General features: G+C 44.6%; 2 protein-coding genes across 2 annotated transcripts in view; one reads left to right on the top strand and one right to left on the bottom strand.

The window, feature by feature from the left end:
* Nucleotides 1-1,050: 1,050 nt before the first annotated feature.
* On the bottom strand, nucleotides 1,051-13,066 carry pms2 (PMS1 homolog 2, mismatch repair system component). Its single transcript, XM_034194337.1, has 16 exons — nucleotides 12,907-13,066; nucleotides 12,571-12,713; nucleotides 11,009-11,095; nucleotides 10,832-10,934; nucleotides 10,572-10,755; nucleotides 9,717-9,884; nucleotides 8,096-8,193; nucleotides 7,912-8,011; nucleotides 7,756-7,840; nucleotides 7,513-7,665; nucleotides 2,321-2,878; nucleotides 2,071-2,290; nucleotides 1,759-1,926; nucleotides 1,579-1,679; nucleotides 1,313-1,482; nucleotides 1,051-1,211 (listed from the first exon to the last, which is right to left on the bottom strand). The coding sequence occupies exons 1-16, from the start codon at nucleotides 12,924-12,926 to the stop codon at nucleotides 1,068-1,070; spliced, it is 2,502 nt and encodes an 833-aa protein (XP_034050228.1). The 5' UTR covers nucleotides 12,927-13,066; the 3' UTR covers nucleotides 1,051-1,067.
* A 1,031-nt stretch (nucleotides 13,067-14,097) lies between these two features.
* Nucleotides 14,098-20,144, top strand: part of eif2ak1 (eukaryotic translation initiation factor 2-alpha kinase 1) — a 40,320-nt gene continuing 34,273 nt past the window's right edge. The window contains exon 1 of the mRNA XM_034194583.1: nucleotides 14,098-14,399. Within this exon, the coding sequence (XP_034050474.1) occupies nucleotides 14,255-14,399 (145 nt within the window). The 5' untranslated portion in view covers nucleotides 14,098-14,254. The remainder of the gene's footprint in view (nucleotides 14,400-20,144) is intronic.

Here is a 20,144-nt window from a genome sequence, read left to right as displayed (position 1 = left end):
TTCCTCAAGTGATTCAATTTCAGTTGGGTTTAGTCAATGATCAAAGTCAGAAGTCGTCTAATGTTCAGCCCTTTGCTATCAGTAAATTTTGCAGTCATGAATTCAGATATTTTACTGCTGGTGAGCTTGACTATTTCTCAACATGCCTTATCATCTGAAATGTGTGTGGCATTGCTGAGTACTTTTGGTCAAGTTTCAATCAGTGAAAAACACAACAGAAACAAATGCAAATGAATGTCTTGTTTATTCCCAAAATGAGTATTAAAATATAAAGTCAGCAGTGGGAGGCCTCAAACATGATAATCACAACAGGTCAAAAGAGATGGTACGAAAGAGAGAGAGAGAGAAAAAAAAAATACAAGAACTTAAAAAGTTGACAAAAATTTGTTCTCTCAAAAAAATATTGTGCAATTCTAAGTTCACAAATAAAAAAAATTGACAGGAATAAAATATCAGTATGCTTAATTTAGACAAACCTGGCATTCTTCCAACTCTCTAAACTGCAAAAACATTTTAGTATAGTGCTGTAAAATTTGCATTATACTTTGAAGAAAAATAGCAGTGCAGTAGGTGATGTTCAACTTTAGTCATGGTGTAAAATGCAAATAACAGTGGCTTCTAGTGGCCATTACCCTACTGCAATTAGCAACAAGGCTTCACAAACTGCATGGACACAAATGGCCTACTTTACATACAGTATGCCATCATTCCTATTTAAACTAATATGTAAAATAATACCTGCAAATGTTAAAAGATGTCAACACAGACCAAAAAGGGGCAGTTCACTGGTCCTCACCTGTATCTTATATTTCAAATCTGAATATGCAGTAGTATTTACAGAGTTACTGATGGACATTTTGCAGACCCACTCACTCGCCTGCGCACTGACTGTCTCCATTATGTCTACACACCCTGATAATCACAGTAAAAAGTGTCCAATGGATCATTTTACAGCTTCTTATGGGGGAAACTAGTGTCATTTTATTCAACGGGAAATGGAGAATAAAACTGAATAAGAGTTCTTGGATACAGCACAGTTCAGTTGTGGTTCCGTGTACTCAACCTGGCTAATCTTGGGAGATGACGTCCAGATTGACGAGGTGTCTCATGGTGGGTCTGCCATGAGGACAGTTCCACGGATGCTCGATCTCCCCCATGTGAACTACGAGCTTCTTCATCTCGCCTGTGGTCAAAACCGTGCCAATCATCACCTGAAAACGCAGTAGACAGTCCTCAGCAGCAAGCTCTCAAACTGAAAGATGGCCCGAACTGACCTTTTTTAGGCGCCGTTTGAGCGAGCGTTTGAACTCACCGATTTCCGGCAGGCTCTGGAAGCAAACATCTGCCTGACGCGGGACGGCCTGCACATCACACCAGGGCTATCAGTCAACATGAAGATCAGTTCTTCTATGTCTGCCGGCCCAAAACACCAGTTCTTACTGGTGGGCAGCGACACCAACTTCACCCTCTCCATCACCGGAGCTGACGAAAGAATAGCCGTTGCATGTTTAAAAAAAAAGAAAAAAAAAGTGTTGACTCAAATGTTAAAAATAAATGACAAATTTCAAGTTTTTGTACCATCTTCCTCAACTAAAAATTCAAAGCCGTTCTTTCTGAAAATCTCCATATTCTCCATGAGAATGTTCTCACTGATGGCAGTAAGGTGGAGCTTCTGAGGCCTGAAAGTACAAAAAAAAAAAAAAAGATCAGTGAAGAGATCAACTTCAATGGGATTTGATGGCTAACTGGACTTCTTACGCTATGAGTTTCTGTCCTTGTAGCACAGTGTGCTGCTGCAGCATCTCGAAGTTGTATTTCTCGTCGGTGGCATGCTGGTCGATCATGAAGACGTCAGAGTTGAGTTTGGTGATAATGAAGCCCAAGTTAAACTGACCAATGATCTCCATTTCTTTGAACATTTCCTTTCTGCAAGAATGTAAGAAAAAAAATTGTTCATTTTGTGTAAAACATCACTAAAAGCACCAAAATTGTGAAAAAAGTAAAAGCATTGTAAAAGCATCACATTGCGTCAGAGAACGTGGACACGTCATACGTTGAGTAGGATCTCACCTGATCTCTTTTTTGAGCTCGTCCTCTGCGCTTTGGTTTTCTCCGGGGCTGATCTTGGCCCTGAAGCATCTGTACAGCAGCTCCTCACTGGTTTTCTCTTTTCGCTCCTTTAGCCTCCTTATCCTCTCTGCCAACTGCCGGAAGGAGAACTGCAGGGGAACTGTCCTCCTCTGCAAGGATCCTGGAGCATCCACTTTAGAAGAGGAGTCCTGAGAGGAACTTGAAACAGAGCTGGATTTCTGCTCCATTTGGGAATCTGCACCATCTGTTCTGGCTCTCTTGGCATTTGGGCTGGTGCTACAGTCCTGATTAGCAGTGCGTGGCTCCGTCTGTAACACTGGATCTTCAGGACGTGCGTGATTATTGAACGTCTCCTCTCTCACACTTAAACCATCTAAACCATCTGGTGATTCTGTGCTGGATGCACCATCATTTCCAGAGTCTGTATCACTGCACGGCGTCCTGCTGAAACAGAACCCATCAAGTGATGACTTTCTGCTTTGAAAGGACTGGATCACATCTGCGGTGGATTTTGAGGGAGATTTTAAACTTGGTTTGTGCATGAGAGGTTTTTCAGGGGACTTAAAGAACGCCTGCAGCGTTTTCTGCTTCTGGCCCACATCAGCAGCTTTTGACGAGTTCGACTTATTCACAGAACTAAAGCAATAGCGGCTTGAAAAAGCAGCTTTGAGTCCGTCCAGGTTCAGGGATGATTTTGCTTTCTGAAGTACTGGTTCAAAGTCACTTCCAGGTGCTGGGATGTCCTCAGTACACAGAACGTCACCCTCTCCAGACTCATATGACGCCTCTGTAGATACATCATTTTATTATTATTACCTTCCATAAATAACATGATCAGACATTTTAAATAATATTCTGCAACAGTTCAAACAGAGCTCTGACATTGCACCTTGTTGACTGATGCTCTATTTATTGCGCATTTAAAATAAGATAAGATCTACCTTATTTATCCTGAAATAAATGATTTTACCAGAGTACCGAAACAGTAAACAATGTTTTTTTTAATACAATAAGTACAACAAATTTATACGAATTGACTGGAAGACATTTACACACGATGTTCAATAATATTGCACATAACTCCGAATAACTCTGTTCATTATGTATTCATCCTGCAGAAGGGGGAGGAATTATATAGTCTGATTGCCACAGGTAGGAACGACCCCCTGTGGCATTCTGTGGTGCAACTCGGTGGCCTCAGTCTGTGGCTGAAGGTGCTCTGACAGGACGTCAGTGTGGCATGCAGGGGGTGGGAGGTGCCGTCCAGGATGCTGAGCAGTTTCCTCAACATCCTCCTCTCTGACACCTCCACCACAAACTCCAGCTCAACCGCCAGAACACAGCCAGCTCTCCAGATGAGCTACCAGTTTCAAGTGCTGCAGTCAGATTTGTGGAAACACTCTCCATCTCCAAACATCCTCCTTGTAAACTTTAACTCAAGCTTCTTGTGGCCTAATATATACTCTTATACAATTATACATTTATAAGACATGTTGTGCACATGTTTCTTAATGTTGGAGATTATCTCTCTACAGAATTCTGAATGCCCCCTATCTCCAAAAGCATCTGCTATACAGTCAGGCCCACAAGTATTTGGACAGTGTACCTGTGGCTCTGTACATCACCACAGCGGGATTAAAATGAAACATGTGCTTTTCATATAGACATTTAGCTTTAAATCAAGGTTTTTTTTGTTTTTGTTTTTCAAAAACACTGCATTAACACTTTAGGAATCATGGTCGTTTGTATACATCACACCTCCATTTTCAAAGCCCCTGAGGAATTGGACAAACAAAACAGAAATATTAATGTAAATGCAAATGATCATATTTATAGCCAGTTTTCTTTAGACACATCAGGGGTGTCTGGGCTGTGCAAAATTCTTGATTTTCATCTTACTTTTGAACTGAGAAACAGAAATACAATCAAAATTTCTGAATTTTGCACACAACTGGGAGATGGATACATGAACATTTGCGTCAATCATTAAGAAATACAAACAATATGGTCAATATGTCTGGAGTAGACAGTTATTCAAAAGTTAAAGTTGTAAAAAAAATTGTAAAAAGTAAAATTATTGTTTTAGTTAATAGGATTTTAAAAAGGATTAGTTGCACTATCTGTCATCATGCTCAGTTATCACGTTACAGAGTAACATATGTCGTATATCACAGAATCCAGCGTACGTCAACCTTGTTTGACCTTTACATTGGAGACCAATAAGTTGCATCACCTTTTTTATTACCAAAATTGGAGCAACTTTAACTTTTGACCCCTGTACATACAGAAATTGACCTTTGTCACAATTTTTGTGGCTTTTAACCCATAACTCTATAACATTCAAAGATAGTCCAAACTATACCTTTTTGGAGTTGTTATGATCAGACACATTTTTTTTTTTTTTTTCATTTTGACAAATGGCAACCATGATGAAAATTCCAGAGGGCTCAATATCGAGTTTTATTTGGAATAACTTTTGATATATATATATATATATACTCAACAAAAATATAAACGCAACACTTTTGGTTTTGCTCTCATTTTGTATGAGATGAACTCAAAGATCTAAAACTTTTTCCACATACACAATATCACCATTTCCCTCAAATATTGTTTTAAACTCAGATAAAACTGAAGTTATTGTACTTGGCCCCACAAATCTTAGAAACATGGTGTCTAACCAGATCCTTACTGTGGATGGCATTACCCTGACCTCTAGTAATACTGTGAGAAATCTTGGAGTCATTTTTGATCAGGATATGTCATTCAAAGCGCATATTAAACAAACATGTAGGACTGCTTTTTTGCATTTACGCAATATCTCTAAAATCAGAAAGCTCTTGTCTCAGAGTGATGCTGAAAAACTAATTCATGCATTTATTTCCTCTAGGCTGGACTATTGTAATTCATTATTATCAGGTTGTCCTAAAAGTTCCCTAAAAAGCCTTCAGGGGACCGGGACTAGAAGGAGAGAGCATATCTCACCCATATTGGCCTCTCTTCATTGGCTTCCTGTTAATTCTAGAATAGAATTTAAAATTCTTCTTCTTACTTATAAGGTTTTGAATAATCAGGTCCCATCTTATCTTAGGGACCTCGTAGTACCATATCACCCCAATAGAGCGCTTCGCTCTCAGACTGCAGGCTTACTTGTAGTTCCTAGGGTTTGTAAGAGTAGAATGGGAGGCAGAGCCTTCAGCTTTCAGGCTCCTCTCCTGTGGAACCAGCTCCCAATTCAGATCAGGGAGACAGACACCCTCTCTACTTTTAAGATTAGGCTTAAAACTTTCCTTTTTGCTAAAGCTTATAGTTAGGGCTGGATCAGGTGACCCTGAACCATCCCTTAGTTATGCTGCTATAGACGTAGACTGCTGGGGGGTTCCCATGATGCACTGTTTCTTTCTCTTTTTGCTCTGTATGCACCACTCTGCATTTAATCATTAGTGATCGATCTCTGCTCCCCTCCACAGCATGTCTTTTCCTGGTTCTCTCCCTCAGCCCCAACCAGTCCCAGCAGAAGACTGCCCCTCCCTGAGCCTGGTTCTGCTGGAGGTTTCTTCCTGTTAAAAGGGAGTTTTCCTTCCCACTGTAGCCAAGTCCTTGCTCACAGGGGGTCGTTTTGACCGTTGGGGTTTTACATAATTATTGTATGGCCTTGCCTTACAATATAAAGCGCCTTGGGGCAACTGTTTGTTGTGATTTGGTGCTATATAAAAAATTGATTGATTGAAACCAGTCTAAATCTGTGATAGTGAGCACTTCTCCTTTGCTGAGATAATCCATCCCACCTCACAGGTGTGCCTTAGACTGTCCACAATAAAACGCCACTCTGAAAGGTGCAGTTTTGTTTTATTGGGGGGGGGGGGGGATACCAGTCAGTATCTGGTGTGACCACCATTTGCCTTATGCAGTGCAACACATCTCCTTCGCATAGAGTTGATCAGGTTGTCAACTGTGGCCTGTGGAATGTTGGTTCACTCCTCTTCAATGGCTGTGTGAAGTTGCTGGATATTGGCAGGAACTGGTACACGCTGTCGTATACGCCGGTCCAGAGCATCCCAAACATGCTCAATGGGTGACATGTCCGGTGAGTATGCCGGCCATGCAAGAACTGGGACATTTTTAGCTTCCAAGAATTGTGTACAGATCCTTGCAACATGGGGCCGTGCATTATCCTGCTGCAACATGAGGTGATGTTCTTGGATGTATGGCACAACAATGGGCCTCAGGATCTCGTCACGGTATCTCTGTGCATTCAAAATGCCATCAATAAAATGCACCTGTGTTCTTCGTCCATAACAGATGCCTGCCCATACCATAACCCCACCGCCACCATGGGCCACTCGATCCACAACATTGACATCAGAAAACCGCTCACCCACACGACGCCACACACGCTGTCTGCCATCTGCCCTGAACAGTGTGAACCGGGATTCATCCGTGAAGAGAACACCTCTCCAACGTGCCAAACGCCAGCGAATGTGAGCATTTTCCCACTCAAGTCGGTTACGACAACGAACTGGAATCAGGTCGAGACCCCGATGAGGACGACAAGCATGCAGATGAGCTTCCCTGAGACGGTTTCTGACAGTTTGTGCAGAAATTCTTTGATTATGCAAACCAATTGTTTCAGCAGCTGTCCGAGTGGCTGGTCTCAGATGATCTTGGAGGTGAACATGCTGGATGTGGAGGTCCTGGGCTGGTGTGGTTACACGTGGTCTGCGGTTGTGAGGCTGGTTGGATGTACTGCCAAATTCTCTGAAACGCCTTTGGAGACAGCTTATGGTAGAGAAATGAACATTCAATACACAAGCAACAGCTCTGGTTGACATTCCTGCTGTCAGCATGCCAATTGCACGCTCCCTCAAATCTTGCGACATCTGTGGCATTGTGCTGTGTGATAAAACTGCACCTTTCAGAGTGGCCTTTTATTGTGGGCAGTCTAAGGCACACCTGTGCACTAATCATGGTGTCTAATCAGCATCTTGATATGGCACACCTGTGAGGTGGGATGGATTATCTCAGCAAAGGAGAAGTGCTCACTATTACAGATTTAGACTGGTTTGTGAACAATATTTGAGGGAAATGGTGATATTGTGTATGTGGAAAAAGTTTTAGATCTTTGAGTTCATCTCATACAAAATGGGAGCAAAACCAAAAGTGTTGCATTTATATTTTTGTTGTGTATATATATATACCAAATACCACATACCAAATATCATGCTTGTGTCACATAATGCACAACTATTTTGCCTATCTGCTGCACTAAGAAGCCAATAACTCCTTTAGGGGGACTCAAGGGTGTCTTGTTGGCTTCCCTCACGAGTCTCCTTCTTACACAGGCAGTTTTTAAGAACTAGCTACTCCAGACAAATAGACTCAAGTACTGATCTGCTGAATAATGTGATGATCTGTTCTTACTGGTGCTGGGTGTGTGTGTATAGTTCAGGCTGATCTTGTTCACTCCACCCTCATACATGGCGATGAGGGAAGTCTTTAAAATGGCCAGCAGAAGCTTCTCCTCCTGAAGAAATATCTGCCGTTTGTCTGGGGTGACGTTCACATCCACACACTCTGCAAAAACACCAAAATGCTCACGTGTTAAAGAATGCGAAGATGCCGGTCAGTAATAACCTCGGTTTTGAAATGTGCTATTTTTCAAACCTGAGGCCACAGAGATGTTTAAGGCAACAAACGGATACTGATGCCTGTTGTACATATGATATACTTCATTCACAACTTTGCTCACCTACAACGTGAGAACAACAAGAGGTTAGGTTTAAAATATGATCATCCTGACCTCCACTGGGCATGGGTTACCTTAACGGGATCACACGGCCGGTTGTTAATAAAGAAGAACTGTCTGTCTGTGGAGCTTCTCCCGACACCGTGATCTCCTCGTGACACAAACCCTGTGATGCTACCAGAACACAGTGGATTAAAAAAATAATCATCGTTTGCAGACAATCCATCCACATCTTTTCAATAAAATCATGTCACCTACATAAAAAGCTCTCTGGGTAGTTCTGCTTCCTTTAGTCCATATTCTTCCTGAGCATTTTCTGTTGGAGGAAGCTGCTGAAATGGCAGAAGACACTGAAGCTGCAAGTAAAGTGGAAATGAAGAAAACTTTATAAAATTTAATATTTAGCAAATCAAATGATATAAGTTATTTTAATACAACATAATCCCCTACTCAGCTCAGGATAAAATTCTGCACTGGATGACATCATGACCTAAACGGTTATCTAGTACCTCTTAGGTGCCTCAGAGTCCGTTGTAGGTTGTGTCAAAAAATAGTATGTCTAGCACTAGCAATATAACCTCTATGAGCCAAAATATGATCTTTGCAGTTACTGACCCCATGACCTAATTAATATGCAAATCAGACCATTGTTGCTATGGTGATCACTCCTCCCACTGTGATTACCAGTGTGCCACATGTGGTTGGTTTGGGTACAAGGGCCTTGGAGATATAGTGGCAAATGTTCTGTTGGACATATGGATATAGGGTGCTACTGACTATACCCCCCTCCCCACACACGCCCCAAAATTTTGCTGGGATGGGCTCTTCATGGTCATCACGTTCTTAGTTCACCTGAAGAACTCAGTAATAAGGTTAAGCACAATCTACACATTTTTCATTGTTAAATATTACCTATTATCTCTGACTAGGCAAAAAGCCAATTTGTGGATATTAGTCTCAGGCAACTGTAAATTTCCACAAAAACTCAGTGGATGTCTTTCTTCCTGCAGCCCTGGTTAATATGTCAGTAAGTACCAATATAATTTTCACTAGTAGGATGTGATTTTACTATATTGGCATCCCAATTTTCCAAAAATATACCAATTTTGTCAACAGGTATGATGGAGTACACATTGGATATTGGTAGCCAACAGCTCATGACCCAATGCCTGTCATGTTTAATTAGATTGCAAAGGGCCTTGTGGGTTACCGGCTCAATTAATGCCCAAGGCAAAATGGCCATTTTCAGCATAAAATGGCCACCATTTCCAAATGAACGAATGTACGCAATAAATTTGTGATGGGAACAATCTCACTGTTATATTAAAAGAAAAGTTTCAAACAGTTTTTGAGAAAACTGGGTCCAAATACCCAAATTGGCTGTTTTCTGCATAAAAATAGCCGTCATTTCCAAACAAAGGACTCTATGACTATAATATTTTGCCATGAAATATGACAATGATCCATATTATGCCCTTGACAAATTAGAAAAAAGTTAGCTTTTGAGATATTGCAATAAACGGACAACAATGATGCCTACTACAGACGCCGCACCACGACAAAAAAAGAAAAAAAAAGCTTAGATGTCACATTGTAAATTTTAGTGACACAAACCTGTAAAACGTTTCAGCACTTCTTTCTTTCAAATCTGGGATGATATCAGCACTCATTCCTGCCATATAGCCATTTTAAAAATGAGTACACTGCTACTTTAGACCTATCACAATATTCAAATCTTATACCATAGTAGCCAACACTTATTGCCCCCTGCTGGTTTTACGAAGGCCGTGACATATACCAATCCAACCGTGTTCTCTGAGATAACACAATATGGTCAAATTAACAGTTTGGTGTTTCTGAATAAACTCTTCATTCAAACCTGTTTGGGTCCAAATATAGCGCCGATGTTGTCTCTCATACTGCGACTTCCACTGGTGCTGAGAACTGCGCTGCGTTTTCCCTGCCCAGTGTGGTTGAAGCAGGTAATACGCACTCCTTTAGAGATGATACAGTAGGACTGGAGGACGTGTATCATTTTGGCATACTCCTGAAAGTACAAAATAACAAAATTGTGGCTTTTAATGATTGATGATATGGATTTTGATTGGCTGTGGGGTGAACTGGTAGTGTAGTGTAAATGAAAGGGACAAGTATTCAGGCACTCACAGACAATTCAGTCCTTCCTGACTTAACCCAGAAACAGTAGGTCAAGGTCTGTGCCCTCTGAACTCACGTGAAAGGGTTGTGAGATGAACTTACGAGTATATCCCAAATATTTGGAACCTGCAATAATTGGATCTTGAGTAATTGCATGGCAAAGGCTTATTATTATGTGGTGACCTGGATTTGACCCAGAAAATGTAACTCACGGCTGGTGCCCTTTGAACTCATGCAAAAGGGTTGTAAAATGAACTTTTCTTCCCCAAATATCTTGGGAATTCAATGATTTGGTGTTGAATAATTGCACGGTAAAGCCCACAAATGCACACATATAGGGTGGCTGATTTTAATGCAATAACCAGAACTTGACTCCCCCACAAAAAATACGTAAGAAAGTCAGTGCCCTCTGAACTCGTGCAAGAAGCATTGCTCCAGTTTTCAAGAGTATACAGTGCCATGCAAATGTTCTTCTGGGCAACTAAAACAACCCTTATTTACATTTATTGAGATTAAAAAAACAAACGAAAAAAAACAAAACAAAACAAAAAAAAAACAACCAAGCAGCTGTATGGACCTTTTTTATATTGCGGTGGAACTCCTTGTGTCGAACAGGCAGCGTGTAGAAAAGCTGCTGCAAGATGACTGTGGTGCCTTGCTGCCTGGGATGGGGTGACTTCTGCACCAGGTGGCCTTTGTGGTCAAACACCAGTTTAGTCCCAACCTGGCTGGACTTGTGGCACGTCACCACACTCAGGTCACTGTGACAAAAGTGAGAACTTCACCCACTGAAGTCACGAGATATCAAAGCTTGTGTGTCTGCTGAAGGGTTTTTACCTCAAAGCGCATAAAGAACTGAGGGCTTCACCTCTGAATCCAAATGTTTCCACATGGATGAGATCAGAGAAATCCTTCAGCTTGGACGTGTGATGTTTCAAAGCTGCAGAACAGTTAATGGAGGTTAAATTTATTTTAGCAAGACCAGATAGAGCTTTACAAAGTGGACACATTTACTTAGTCCTTCAAAATTGGCGTCTTCTACTCCTCTGCCATTGTCTGACACTTCCACAAGTTCAGTTCCACACTCCTTCAGCTTGACATCTGGAAAATTATTGGGTTTTGACATTAGTTAAAACTCTATGATCGTAATAATAAGATATCCAAATCACCAGCTGCATGCAGCATGGATCAATGGTAAATAAAGGCATTCTGCAAAACTGACTCTGAATGTTCACATATCATAACCTCTAATCCAAGATACTACATGGCTTAAATTTTCTTGTGGTCGGATCAGCCACAATCAAATGGCATTTATGTATACAAAGCTGTTACAGTTCTGTTGTGATGAGTTTTCCATTAGTACCTGTGGTTTTCTTGAATTATGAACATTGAACATTGAATTATTACCTTAAAAGAATAACATTTTATAATTTTTCCACATTACAAATTTGCAAATAAGTGATGACAATTCAATCAATGCTTGATGACATAATTACTTTGATTTACTTTGAAATTTATGATACAGCATAGTAATCTGAACCGTCTCAGGATTGGTGGGCTGTAAAAGAGCCATTAATCATCCACTGTGTTGTGATTTATGTAAAGTCTGAAAACGGTCTCATACTGAGGACGTAACCCGGGTTAATTTCAGTATTGAAAATAACATGTATATTCTTATATTCTGAGTATGTTTCTGCTTAGAAAATTCATGTTGACACTTTAAGTTAATAAAATAACAACAACAAAAAGACATTAAATGTCATAGTTGGTCTGTATAGTCCATAACGTAATGTAACTGATCATGTGAATGTCCAAATATTTGCTGAAATCATGGTATTTGTCTAATAGCTTGCTAAGTAAGATGCTATCTTAAATTATAATGTATACCTGTTTTCTTAAAAGTCTGTATTGTCACTTGTTTCTGAGTCCGCAATGCCAGAAATTGCAAACATGGTTATTATATTCATAACTGCAGAATTTTTATCTGATGAGGATACTTCAAGAAATTTTGAACCAGTATCCCTAAATGACTATATTTACAGCGGACATAAGTTGATCAACGTAGGATAAAAGTGAAAAACCGCTGTCTTTGCAAAATTCATGACCTTTTGATTGTGGCTGACCCACAGTACTTTGATATAAACGCTTGTCATGTATGTGTCTTTTTTGCCCATTGCTTCTGTATCCAAGCTGTGCACACTGATTTGTCCTTACCAGATAGCCTCTCACTTCTGGATTCAGAATAGCAATGCCTCTGCACCTGACACACTAATGTGTTAAAGTGAATGACAGGTAACACTATTATTGGTTGATTTTATATTATGCCTACAACACACCCATGAATCTTTAGCTGACTCTATCCAACCCTGTTTCCCCCACATTTGTGCCACATAAAGCTCAGTGTGAAGGTGCAGATGCTCAAAATGCACACTGCAGCAAATATCAACAAGATAGGGCCCAATGAGGCTTAGCCTTCTGCACAGCATCAAATTATCACACAACAGCAAACCTACACATCACATTTCAACACTTGATGAAAGAAGTCCCCTATGAATAATTAATTCTGATCATCTTACCAATGCTGGTAGCTTCTGCATCTATGCTGTTCTCCACCAGTTCTTTCACAGCAGTAGCCAAACTCAGCACCACCTGTCCTGAGCAGATCTGATGCACTGAGTGTTTGTCAATGGCCCTGATAGCTCCAGCAGGTTCCAAGGTACTGAAAAATAAAACATTTAGGGAAAAAAATTACTTTGAATACGTTTTCATATATAACAACAGCTGGGAAATATCACATGTAGAGGGCCATTATTTGAGTTGCTAATACTTTCGTCTGAGGAAAGATGTTGATTTTGCACAGTTATTGGGGGACCAAAGTGGAAATAAAGCAATTTATTTGGTAGCTAGCTTACCAAGCATCAGCATCAGACATCTTAGAGGGGTGAAAATTTAATTATAAGATTCATCTAAAAAGACAGGAAACAGACGCCTAATAACTACCGGTACTTATCAGCTATATTTTCGTCAAATTTAGCGTAAAATTTTGAACATTCTAAAGGCTACTGTAAACAAATGTGAAACTGTTCCGCGCCGTACCGAGAGTGTTCATGAGAATCACCGGTGCGCTAATCTGCGCAGTGTCTCTGATGAATGCAATGGATAAAATATTAAATGTGCTAAGCAAAACAGCATGTCGAATATAACAACGATTTTACAAAGTTACACGAATAAAAATATAGAGAATGAGGAAGTATTTTTTAAACCCTTTATTAGAAAAAAAGAACAAAGGGCTCGAAAAAACCATGTCAGGGGATCACACAAAACAGCTATAAATAATACAAATAAACGAATAAATAAAATCCAATCTCAGTTATCATAAATAGAATAAAAATAAAATAAGTATGGTCATAAATTAAAACATTTACCGACATTAATGGTTTTCACAGCTTTTTCATTTCTGGAGTTTTTAAGAGTGTTAAGGTACAAATTAAAGTTAGAATTTAAGAGTGGATTTTTTTATTGCTATATTTGCATTTGTGGATATTAATTTTCCTGTGAATTATCAAAAAATTTGACAATAAATTAATGGTCTGTGTAAGAATTCCCAAAATTAACAAATACAAGTCTAATATTTTAATATTTTATAATATTAATAATAATATAGTATAATATAATTATTATTATTATTATTTATATTTTATTAATATTTTAATAATTAATGTCAATATGTTAAATTTTGTCAAATAACAGATAAAATCTGTTGGATAAAATATGTGCATTATTTTTAATTAAGTTTTTTTTCTGTATTTTATTTTGAATGAGAAAATATGGTTGCCTCAACTTTTGCAGCGTTTCGTCATTCCGCACGCATACAGAATTTAAGGAGCATCTCATAATATCTCATGTCCAAAAAAAGCGAATACCTTTGATTGTGTTACAGTACTGTTCTCAGAAACACTAAACTCTGGAAATATATGTATTCATATTTTTCAGTAGTGTGGACGCTGTGTGTTGACATAATGCGAAACAGTGATTTCTCTATCAGTTCATTTTTGTGTATATAGAAAAGTGTTGTCAGATCGTCCCTTACTCCTGTCGAATCCTGTCAGGGAGCACGTGAGAGAAGATTTCACAGCGATGTTTTCTAGATTTGGTTTTGTTACGCTTAAAGAGCTGGACTTTGCCGATTAAGAGCACGTGTGTTGTGGTATGATGTACCTATTTAAAAGTTTGTTTTTGCTCAGTTTTAGCCGTGTCTAAATGTCGACATTTAACGATCGCTCGGAGGAATGTTCTGGCAGCAGTAGTAATGTTTTGGTTTGCCGCAGCTTCAAACCTTTCAGGAGACATGAAAGTAGTCTGGTTCATTTGGCAAACGAAGAGGACGATGAAGTCCAGTTTGATAGTAAGCAGCTGTCTTTATTGTACAAAAACTGTGTCCCTTTTTGTTAGTGGCGGCCTTCAAGCAGGGGCGGTTTCAGGGTGAGTTTCGATTGGGCTGTACCCCCCCAGTGATATTTGAATTGTCATTTAAAAATCTGTGTTGCACCGTTTCCAGTTTCTCCAAGAACAACCACGAAAACCTACAACACAATCAGACTTCTCAAGGTGTTTTTGTGGCTTCCTTTTTACAACGGCATTTTAGGGCCACATTTGAGTTTGTTTGTTTTTTTAAGACTTTGAGAATAAAGTCATAATAGTATGAGAATAAAGTTGTACTTTTATGAGAAAACACTTGTAATATTACGGGAATAAAGTTGTAATTTTATGAAAAAAAAACTCAGTATTACGGGAATAAATTTGTAATTTTATGAGAAAAGCCTGCAATATTGCTAGAATAAAGTTGTATTTATGTTGTGTGGGCCACTGAAGAGGAGGTACTGCTGGCCCACCACCACAAGAGGGCGCCCTGCCTGGAGTGCGGGCTCCAGGCACCAGAGGGCGCTGCCGCCTTACGGGAGCAGCCAGGGTGACAGCTGTCACCCATCACTGGACACAGCTGTTCCACTCAGCACGGAGGTATATCAGCAGGACGGCGTCTCCACCTCAGTGCCGAGATATCGCCTTGAGTTAAGGTAATCACCTCAGCAGCATATTCTGTGACAATATTTGATAACCCTTTCAGGACAGCGGACTACTGAAGGCCAAGTGTTTGGATAAGTACTCACCTTTCCTGCTTAAGTGTGACAAGAGGTGGAGGCAGCTTTGCCCCTCTCCGTCTACTGGGTGCGGTCGCATCCTACCTGCCCACACGACACCAGCAGATTTCGGCTTACGCCTCCAAATTGTTAATTGTTGTATTAGTTGTGTTCTTCTCACAACAGTAAAACTAATTCTTTACTTTTCTCCATTGTCCGTTCATTGCGCCCCCTGTTGTGGGTCCGTGTTCCTACACTTTCACAACAGGATATCTCGGCCAGCGTCATGGACCCCGAGGGGCGTCAACCGGCTGTTGAACGGCCAATGGAAGAACAAGGCGCGTCGGCGGCTTCGGGAGGGGTCATCGGTGAGTTGCAGCGGATCCTCACCGCTTTCACCTCTCGGATCGATTTAATGACCGAGCAGCACGTTCTCCTAAACCGCAGGGTGGAGGCTCTCGCCGCACAAGTGGAGGCGCGCCCTCCGGGCGCCGCTGCGGCTCTCCCTCCCGAGGACCCTGCGCGTGAAAGTGACGTTTCACTGGTCGTTCAACGGTCCCTTCCTCCGTCCCCAGAAGCATACATAAGCCCTCCAGAACCGTACGGAGGCTGTGTGGAGACGTGCGCGGATTTTATGATGCAGTGTTCGCTCGTCTTCGCACAGCGTCCCGTGATGTACGCGACTGATGCTAGCAAAGTAGCTTATGTGATAAATCTGCTTCGTGGGGAGGCACGCGCTTGGGCTACAGCGCTCTGGGAGCAGAACTCACGGCTCCTTCATACATATGATGGGTTTGTACGGGAGCTCAGAACGGTGTTCGACCATCCCAACAGAGGAGAGTCCGCTTCAACCGCGCTACTGTCAATGAGGCAGGGGCGTCGGAGCGCAGCTGCCTATGCAGTCGCCTTCCGCATCGCGGCGGCGAGATCCGGCTGGAATAGCACTGCCCTCCGCGCCGCCTTTGTAAACAGACTGTCACTGGTCCTAAAAGAGCACCTGGTGGCGAAGGACGAACCGCGGGACTTAGATGGGCTCATCGATCTGGTCATACGACTCGACAACCGGTTAGAAGAACGCCGTCGGGAACGAGGCGAAGGGCGTGGCCAGGCACGCGTCGTCCCTCTCCCTTCCGGTTCCGACCGAGCTCCGCCCTCCCCACGCTCCTCTGTTCCTGCGCTCCGTGCGCCTACGGCTCCCCCTGCTGACGAAGCTATGGACACGAGCAGGGCAACATTTAGGGCACCTGGAGCACAAAGGAGGCGGGCCTACGGAGCTTGTTATGTTTGTGGCTCGAGCGAGCATCTCGCAAACGACTGCCCCGAGCGGTTAAACTCCAACGCCCACCCCTAGAGACTGGGCCAGGGGTGGGCCGAAACATTCACGTGGGACACACCCACATTGCCACACGACTCCCAGTCACGATCCTGTTTGAGGATTCAACCCTGAAGGCCCCAGCACTGGTGGACACGGGCTCCGAGGGGAATCTGCTAGACAGTAGATGGGCGAGGGAGATAGGGCTCCCTCTGGTGGCTCTTACCTCGCCTGTGCAGGTTCGGGCACTAGATGGCTCCCTACTCCCACCAATCACGCATAAGACACCTCCAGTAACTCTGGTGGTGTCAGGTAACCACCGGGAGGTGATCGAGTTCTTTGTGACTCAGGCCACCTCCCGTGTGGTTTTGGGTTTTCCCTGGATGCTAAAACACAATCCCCGGATCGATTGGCCGTCCGGGGTAGTGGTTCAGTGGAGCGAAACCTGCCATCGGGAGTGTCTAGGTTCCTCGGTTCCTCCCGGCTCCCAAGCTAAGGAGGAGGTCCGAGTCCCGCCCAATCTGAAGGCGGTGCGGGCGGAGTACCATGACCTCGCTGACGTGTTCAGCAAGGATCTGGCTCTCACGCTTCCTCCCCACCGCCCGTATGATTGTGCCATTGATTTGGTTCCGGGCAGTGAGTTCCCGTCCAGTAGGCTGTACAACCTCTCACGGCCGGAGCGTGAATCAATGGAGACCTACATCCGGGACTCATTAGCTGCCGGGTTGATCCGGAATTCCACCTCTCCGATGGGTGCTGGTTTCTTTTTTGTGGGTAAAAAGGATGGCGGGCTTCGTCCATGCATTGGTTACAGGGGGTTGAATGAAATCACGGTTCGCAATCGATACCCGTTGCCCCTGTTGGATTCAGTGTTCACCCCCTTGCATGGAGCCAAAATCTTCACCAAGCTTGATCTTAGGAATGCGTATCATTTGGTTAGGATCCGGAAGGGAGACGAATGGAAGACGGCATTTAACACCCCGTTAGGCCATTTTGAGTACCTGGTCATGCCGTTCGGTCTCACTAATGCTCCCGCGACTTTCCAAGCGTTGGTAAACGATGTCTTGCGGGACTTCCTGCACCGGTTCGTCTTCGTGTATCTGGACGATATACTCATCTTTTCTCCGGATCCTGAGACTCATGTCCGTCAGGTCCTACAGCGGTTGTTGGAGAACCGCCTGTTTGTGAAGGGCGAGAAGTGTGAATTCCACCGCACTTCTTTGTCCTTCCTGGGGTTTATCATCTCCTCCAACTCCGTCGCCCCTGATCCGGCCAAGGTTGCGGCGGTGAGAGATTGGCCCCAACCCACAAGCCGTAGGAAGCTGCAACAGTTCCTCGGCTTCGCTAATTTCTACAGGAGGTTCATTAAGGGCTACAGTCAGGTAGTTAGCCCCCTGACAGCCCTGACCTCACCAAAAGTCCCCTTCACCTGGTCGGATCGGTGCGAAGCCGCGTTCAAGGAGTTGAAACGGCGCTTTTCGTCTGCACCAGTTCTGGTGCAGCCCGATCCTAGCCGCCAGTTAGTGGTTGAAGTGGATGCCTCGGACTCAGGGATAGGAGCGGTGCTCTCCCAGAGCGGGAAGACCGATAAGGTCCTTCACCCGTGTGCCTATTTTTCCGGCAGGTTGACCCCCGCTGAACGGAACTATGACGTCGGCAATCGGGAACTCCTTGCTGTGAAAGAGGCCCTCGAAGAGTGGAGACATCTGTTGGAGGGAACAGCCGTGCCATTCACGGTTTTCACTGACCATCGGAACCTGGAGTACATCAGGACCGCCAAGCGGCTGAACCCCAGGCAAGCCCGCTGGTCACTGTTCTTTGGCCGTTTTGACTTCCGGATTACCTACCGTCCCGGGACCAAGAATCAAAGATCGGATGCATTGTCCCGGGTGCACGAAGACGAAGTCAAAACGGAACCGTCGGATCCCCCGGATCCCATCATCCCGGAGTCCGCTATCGTGGCCGCCCTCACCTGGGACGTGGAGAAGACCGTCCGGGAGGCCCTGACCCGTGACCCGGACCCTGGAAACGGACCAAAGAACAGACTATACGTCCCACCAGAAGCTAGGGCTGCAGTCCTGGACTTCTGTCACGGTTCTAAACTCTCCTGTCACCCTGGGGTGCGTAGGACCGTGACAGTCGTCCGGCAACGCTTCTGGTGGGCATCCCTGGAGGCCGACGTCCGGGACTACGTCCAGGCCTGTACCACCTGCGCCAGGGGCAAGGCCGACCACAGAAAGACCTCAGGGCAGCTACAGCCACTGCCCGTGCCTCATCGCCCCTGGTCCCACATCGGCCTGGACTTCGTCACGGGTCTCCCGCCGTCCCAGGGAAACACCGTCGTCTTCACGATAGTGGACCGTTTCTCCAAGGCGGCCCACTTCGTGGCCCTCCCGAAGCTCCCAACGGCCCAGGAGACAGCGGACCTCCTGGTCCACCACGTCGTCCGTCTGCATGGGATACCATCAGACATCGTCTCCGATCGCGGCCCCCAGTTTACCTCACACGTTTGGAGGAGCTTCTGCCGGGAACTGGGGGCCTCGGTCAGCCTTTCGTCCGGGTACCACCCCCAGACCAACGGGCAAGCAGAGCGGGCCAACCAAGAATTGGAGCAGACACTACGCTGTGTGACAGCCGCGCACCCGACGGCCTGGAGTACCCACCTGGCCTGGATCGAGTACGCCCACAACAGCCAAGTGTCATCAGCCACCGGCCTCTCCCCGTTTGAGGTGTGCTTGGGGTATCAGCCCCCCCTTGTTTCCGGTGGTCGAGGGAGAGGTCGGCGTGCCCTCGGTCCAGGCCCACCTACGGAGGTGCCGTCGGGTGTGCCGCGCCGCCCGCTCTGCTTTGTTGAAGGCCCGGACGAGGGCGAAGAAACATGCAGACCGGCGGCGGGCCCCGGCCCCCAAGTATCGTCCTGGGCAGGAAGTGTGGTTGTCCACCAAGGACATTCCCCTTCAAGGGGACTCCCCCAAACTCCAAGAACGATACATCGGTCCCTTCAAAGTCCTCCAAATCATCAATCCCGCCGCAGTGAGGCTCCAGCTTCCGGCCTTGCTGCGGATTCATCCAGTGTTTCACGTCTCCCGGATAAAACCCTATCACACCTCACTCCTCTGCACCCCGGGTCCGGCGCCACCTCCTGCCCGGATCATCGACGGGGAGCCGGCTTGGACTGTGCGCCGGCTCCTCGACGTCCGTCGCATGGGCCGGGGTTTTCAGTACCTGGTGGACTGGGAGGGGTACGGTCCCGAGGAACGCTCCTGGGTGAAGAAGGGCTTTATCCTGGACCCGGCCCTCCTGGCCGACTTCTACCGTCGCCATCCGGACAAGGCCGGTCGTGCGCCAGGAGGCGCCCGTTGAGGGGGGGGTCCTGTTGTGTGGGCCGCTGAAGAGGAGGTACTGCTGGCCCACCACCAGAAGAGGGCGCCCTGCCTGGAGTGCGGGCTCCAGGCACCAGAGGGCGCTGCCGCCTTACGGGAGCAGCCAGGGTGACAGCTGTCACCCATCACTGGACACAGCTGTTCCACTCAGCACGGAGGTATATCAGCAGGACGGCATCTCCACCTCAGTGCCGAGATATCGCCTTGAGTTAAGGTAATCACCTCAGCAGCATATTCTGTGACAATATTTGATAACCCTTTCAGGACAGCGGACTACTGAAGGCCAAGTGTTTGGATAAGTACTCACCTTTCCTGCT

This window comes from Thalassophryne amazonica, chromosome 18 (assembly GCF_902500255.1).
Source record: "Thalassophryne amazonica chromosome 18, fThaAma1.1, whole genome shotgun sequence".
In the NCBI taxonomy this organism is placed as follows: Eukaryota; Metazoa; Chordata; class Actinopteri; order Batrachoidiformes; family Batrachoididae; genus Thalassophryne; species Thalassophryne amazonica.
This window is presented reverse-complemented; position numbering and strand designations above follow the sequence as displayed.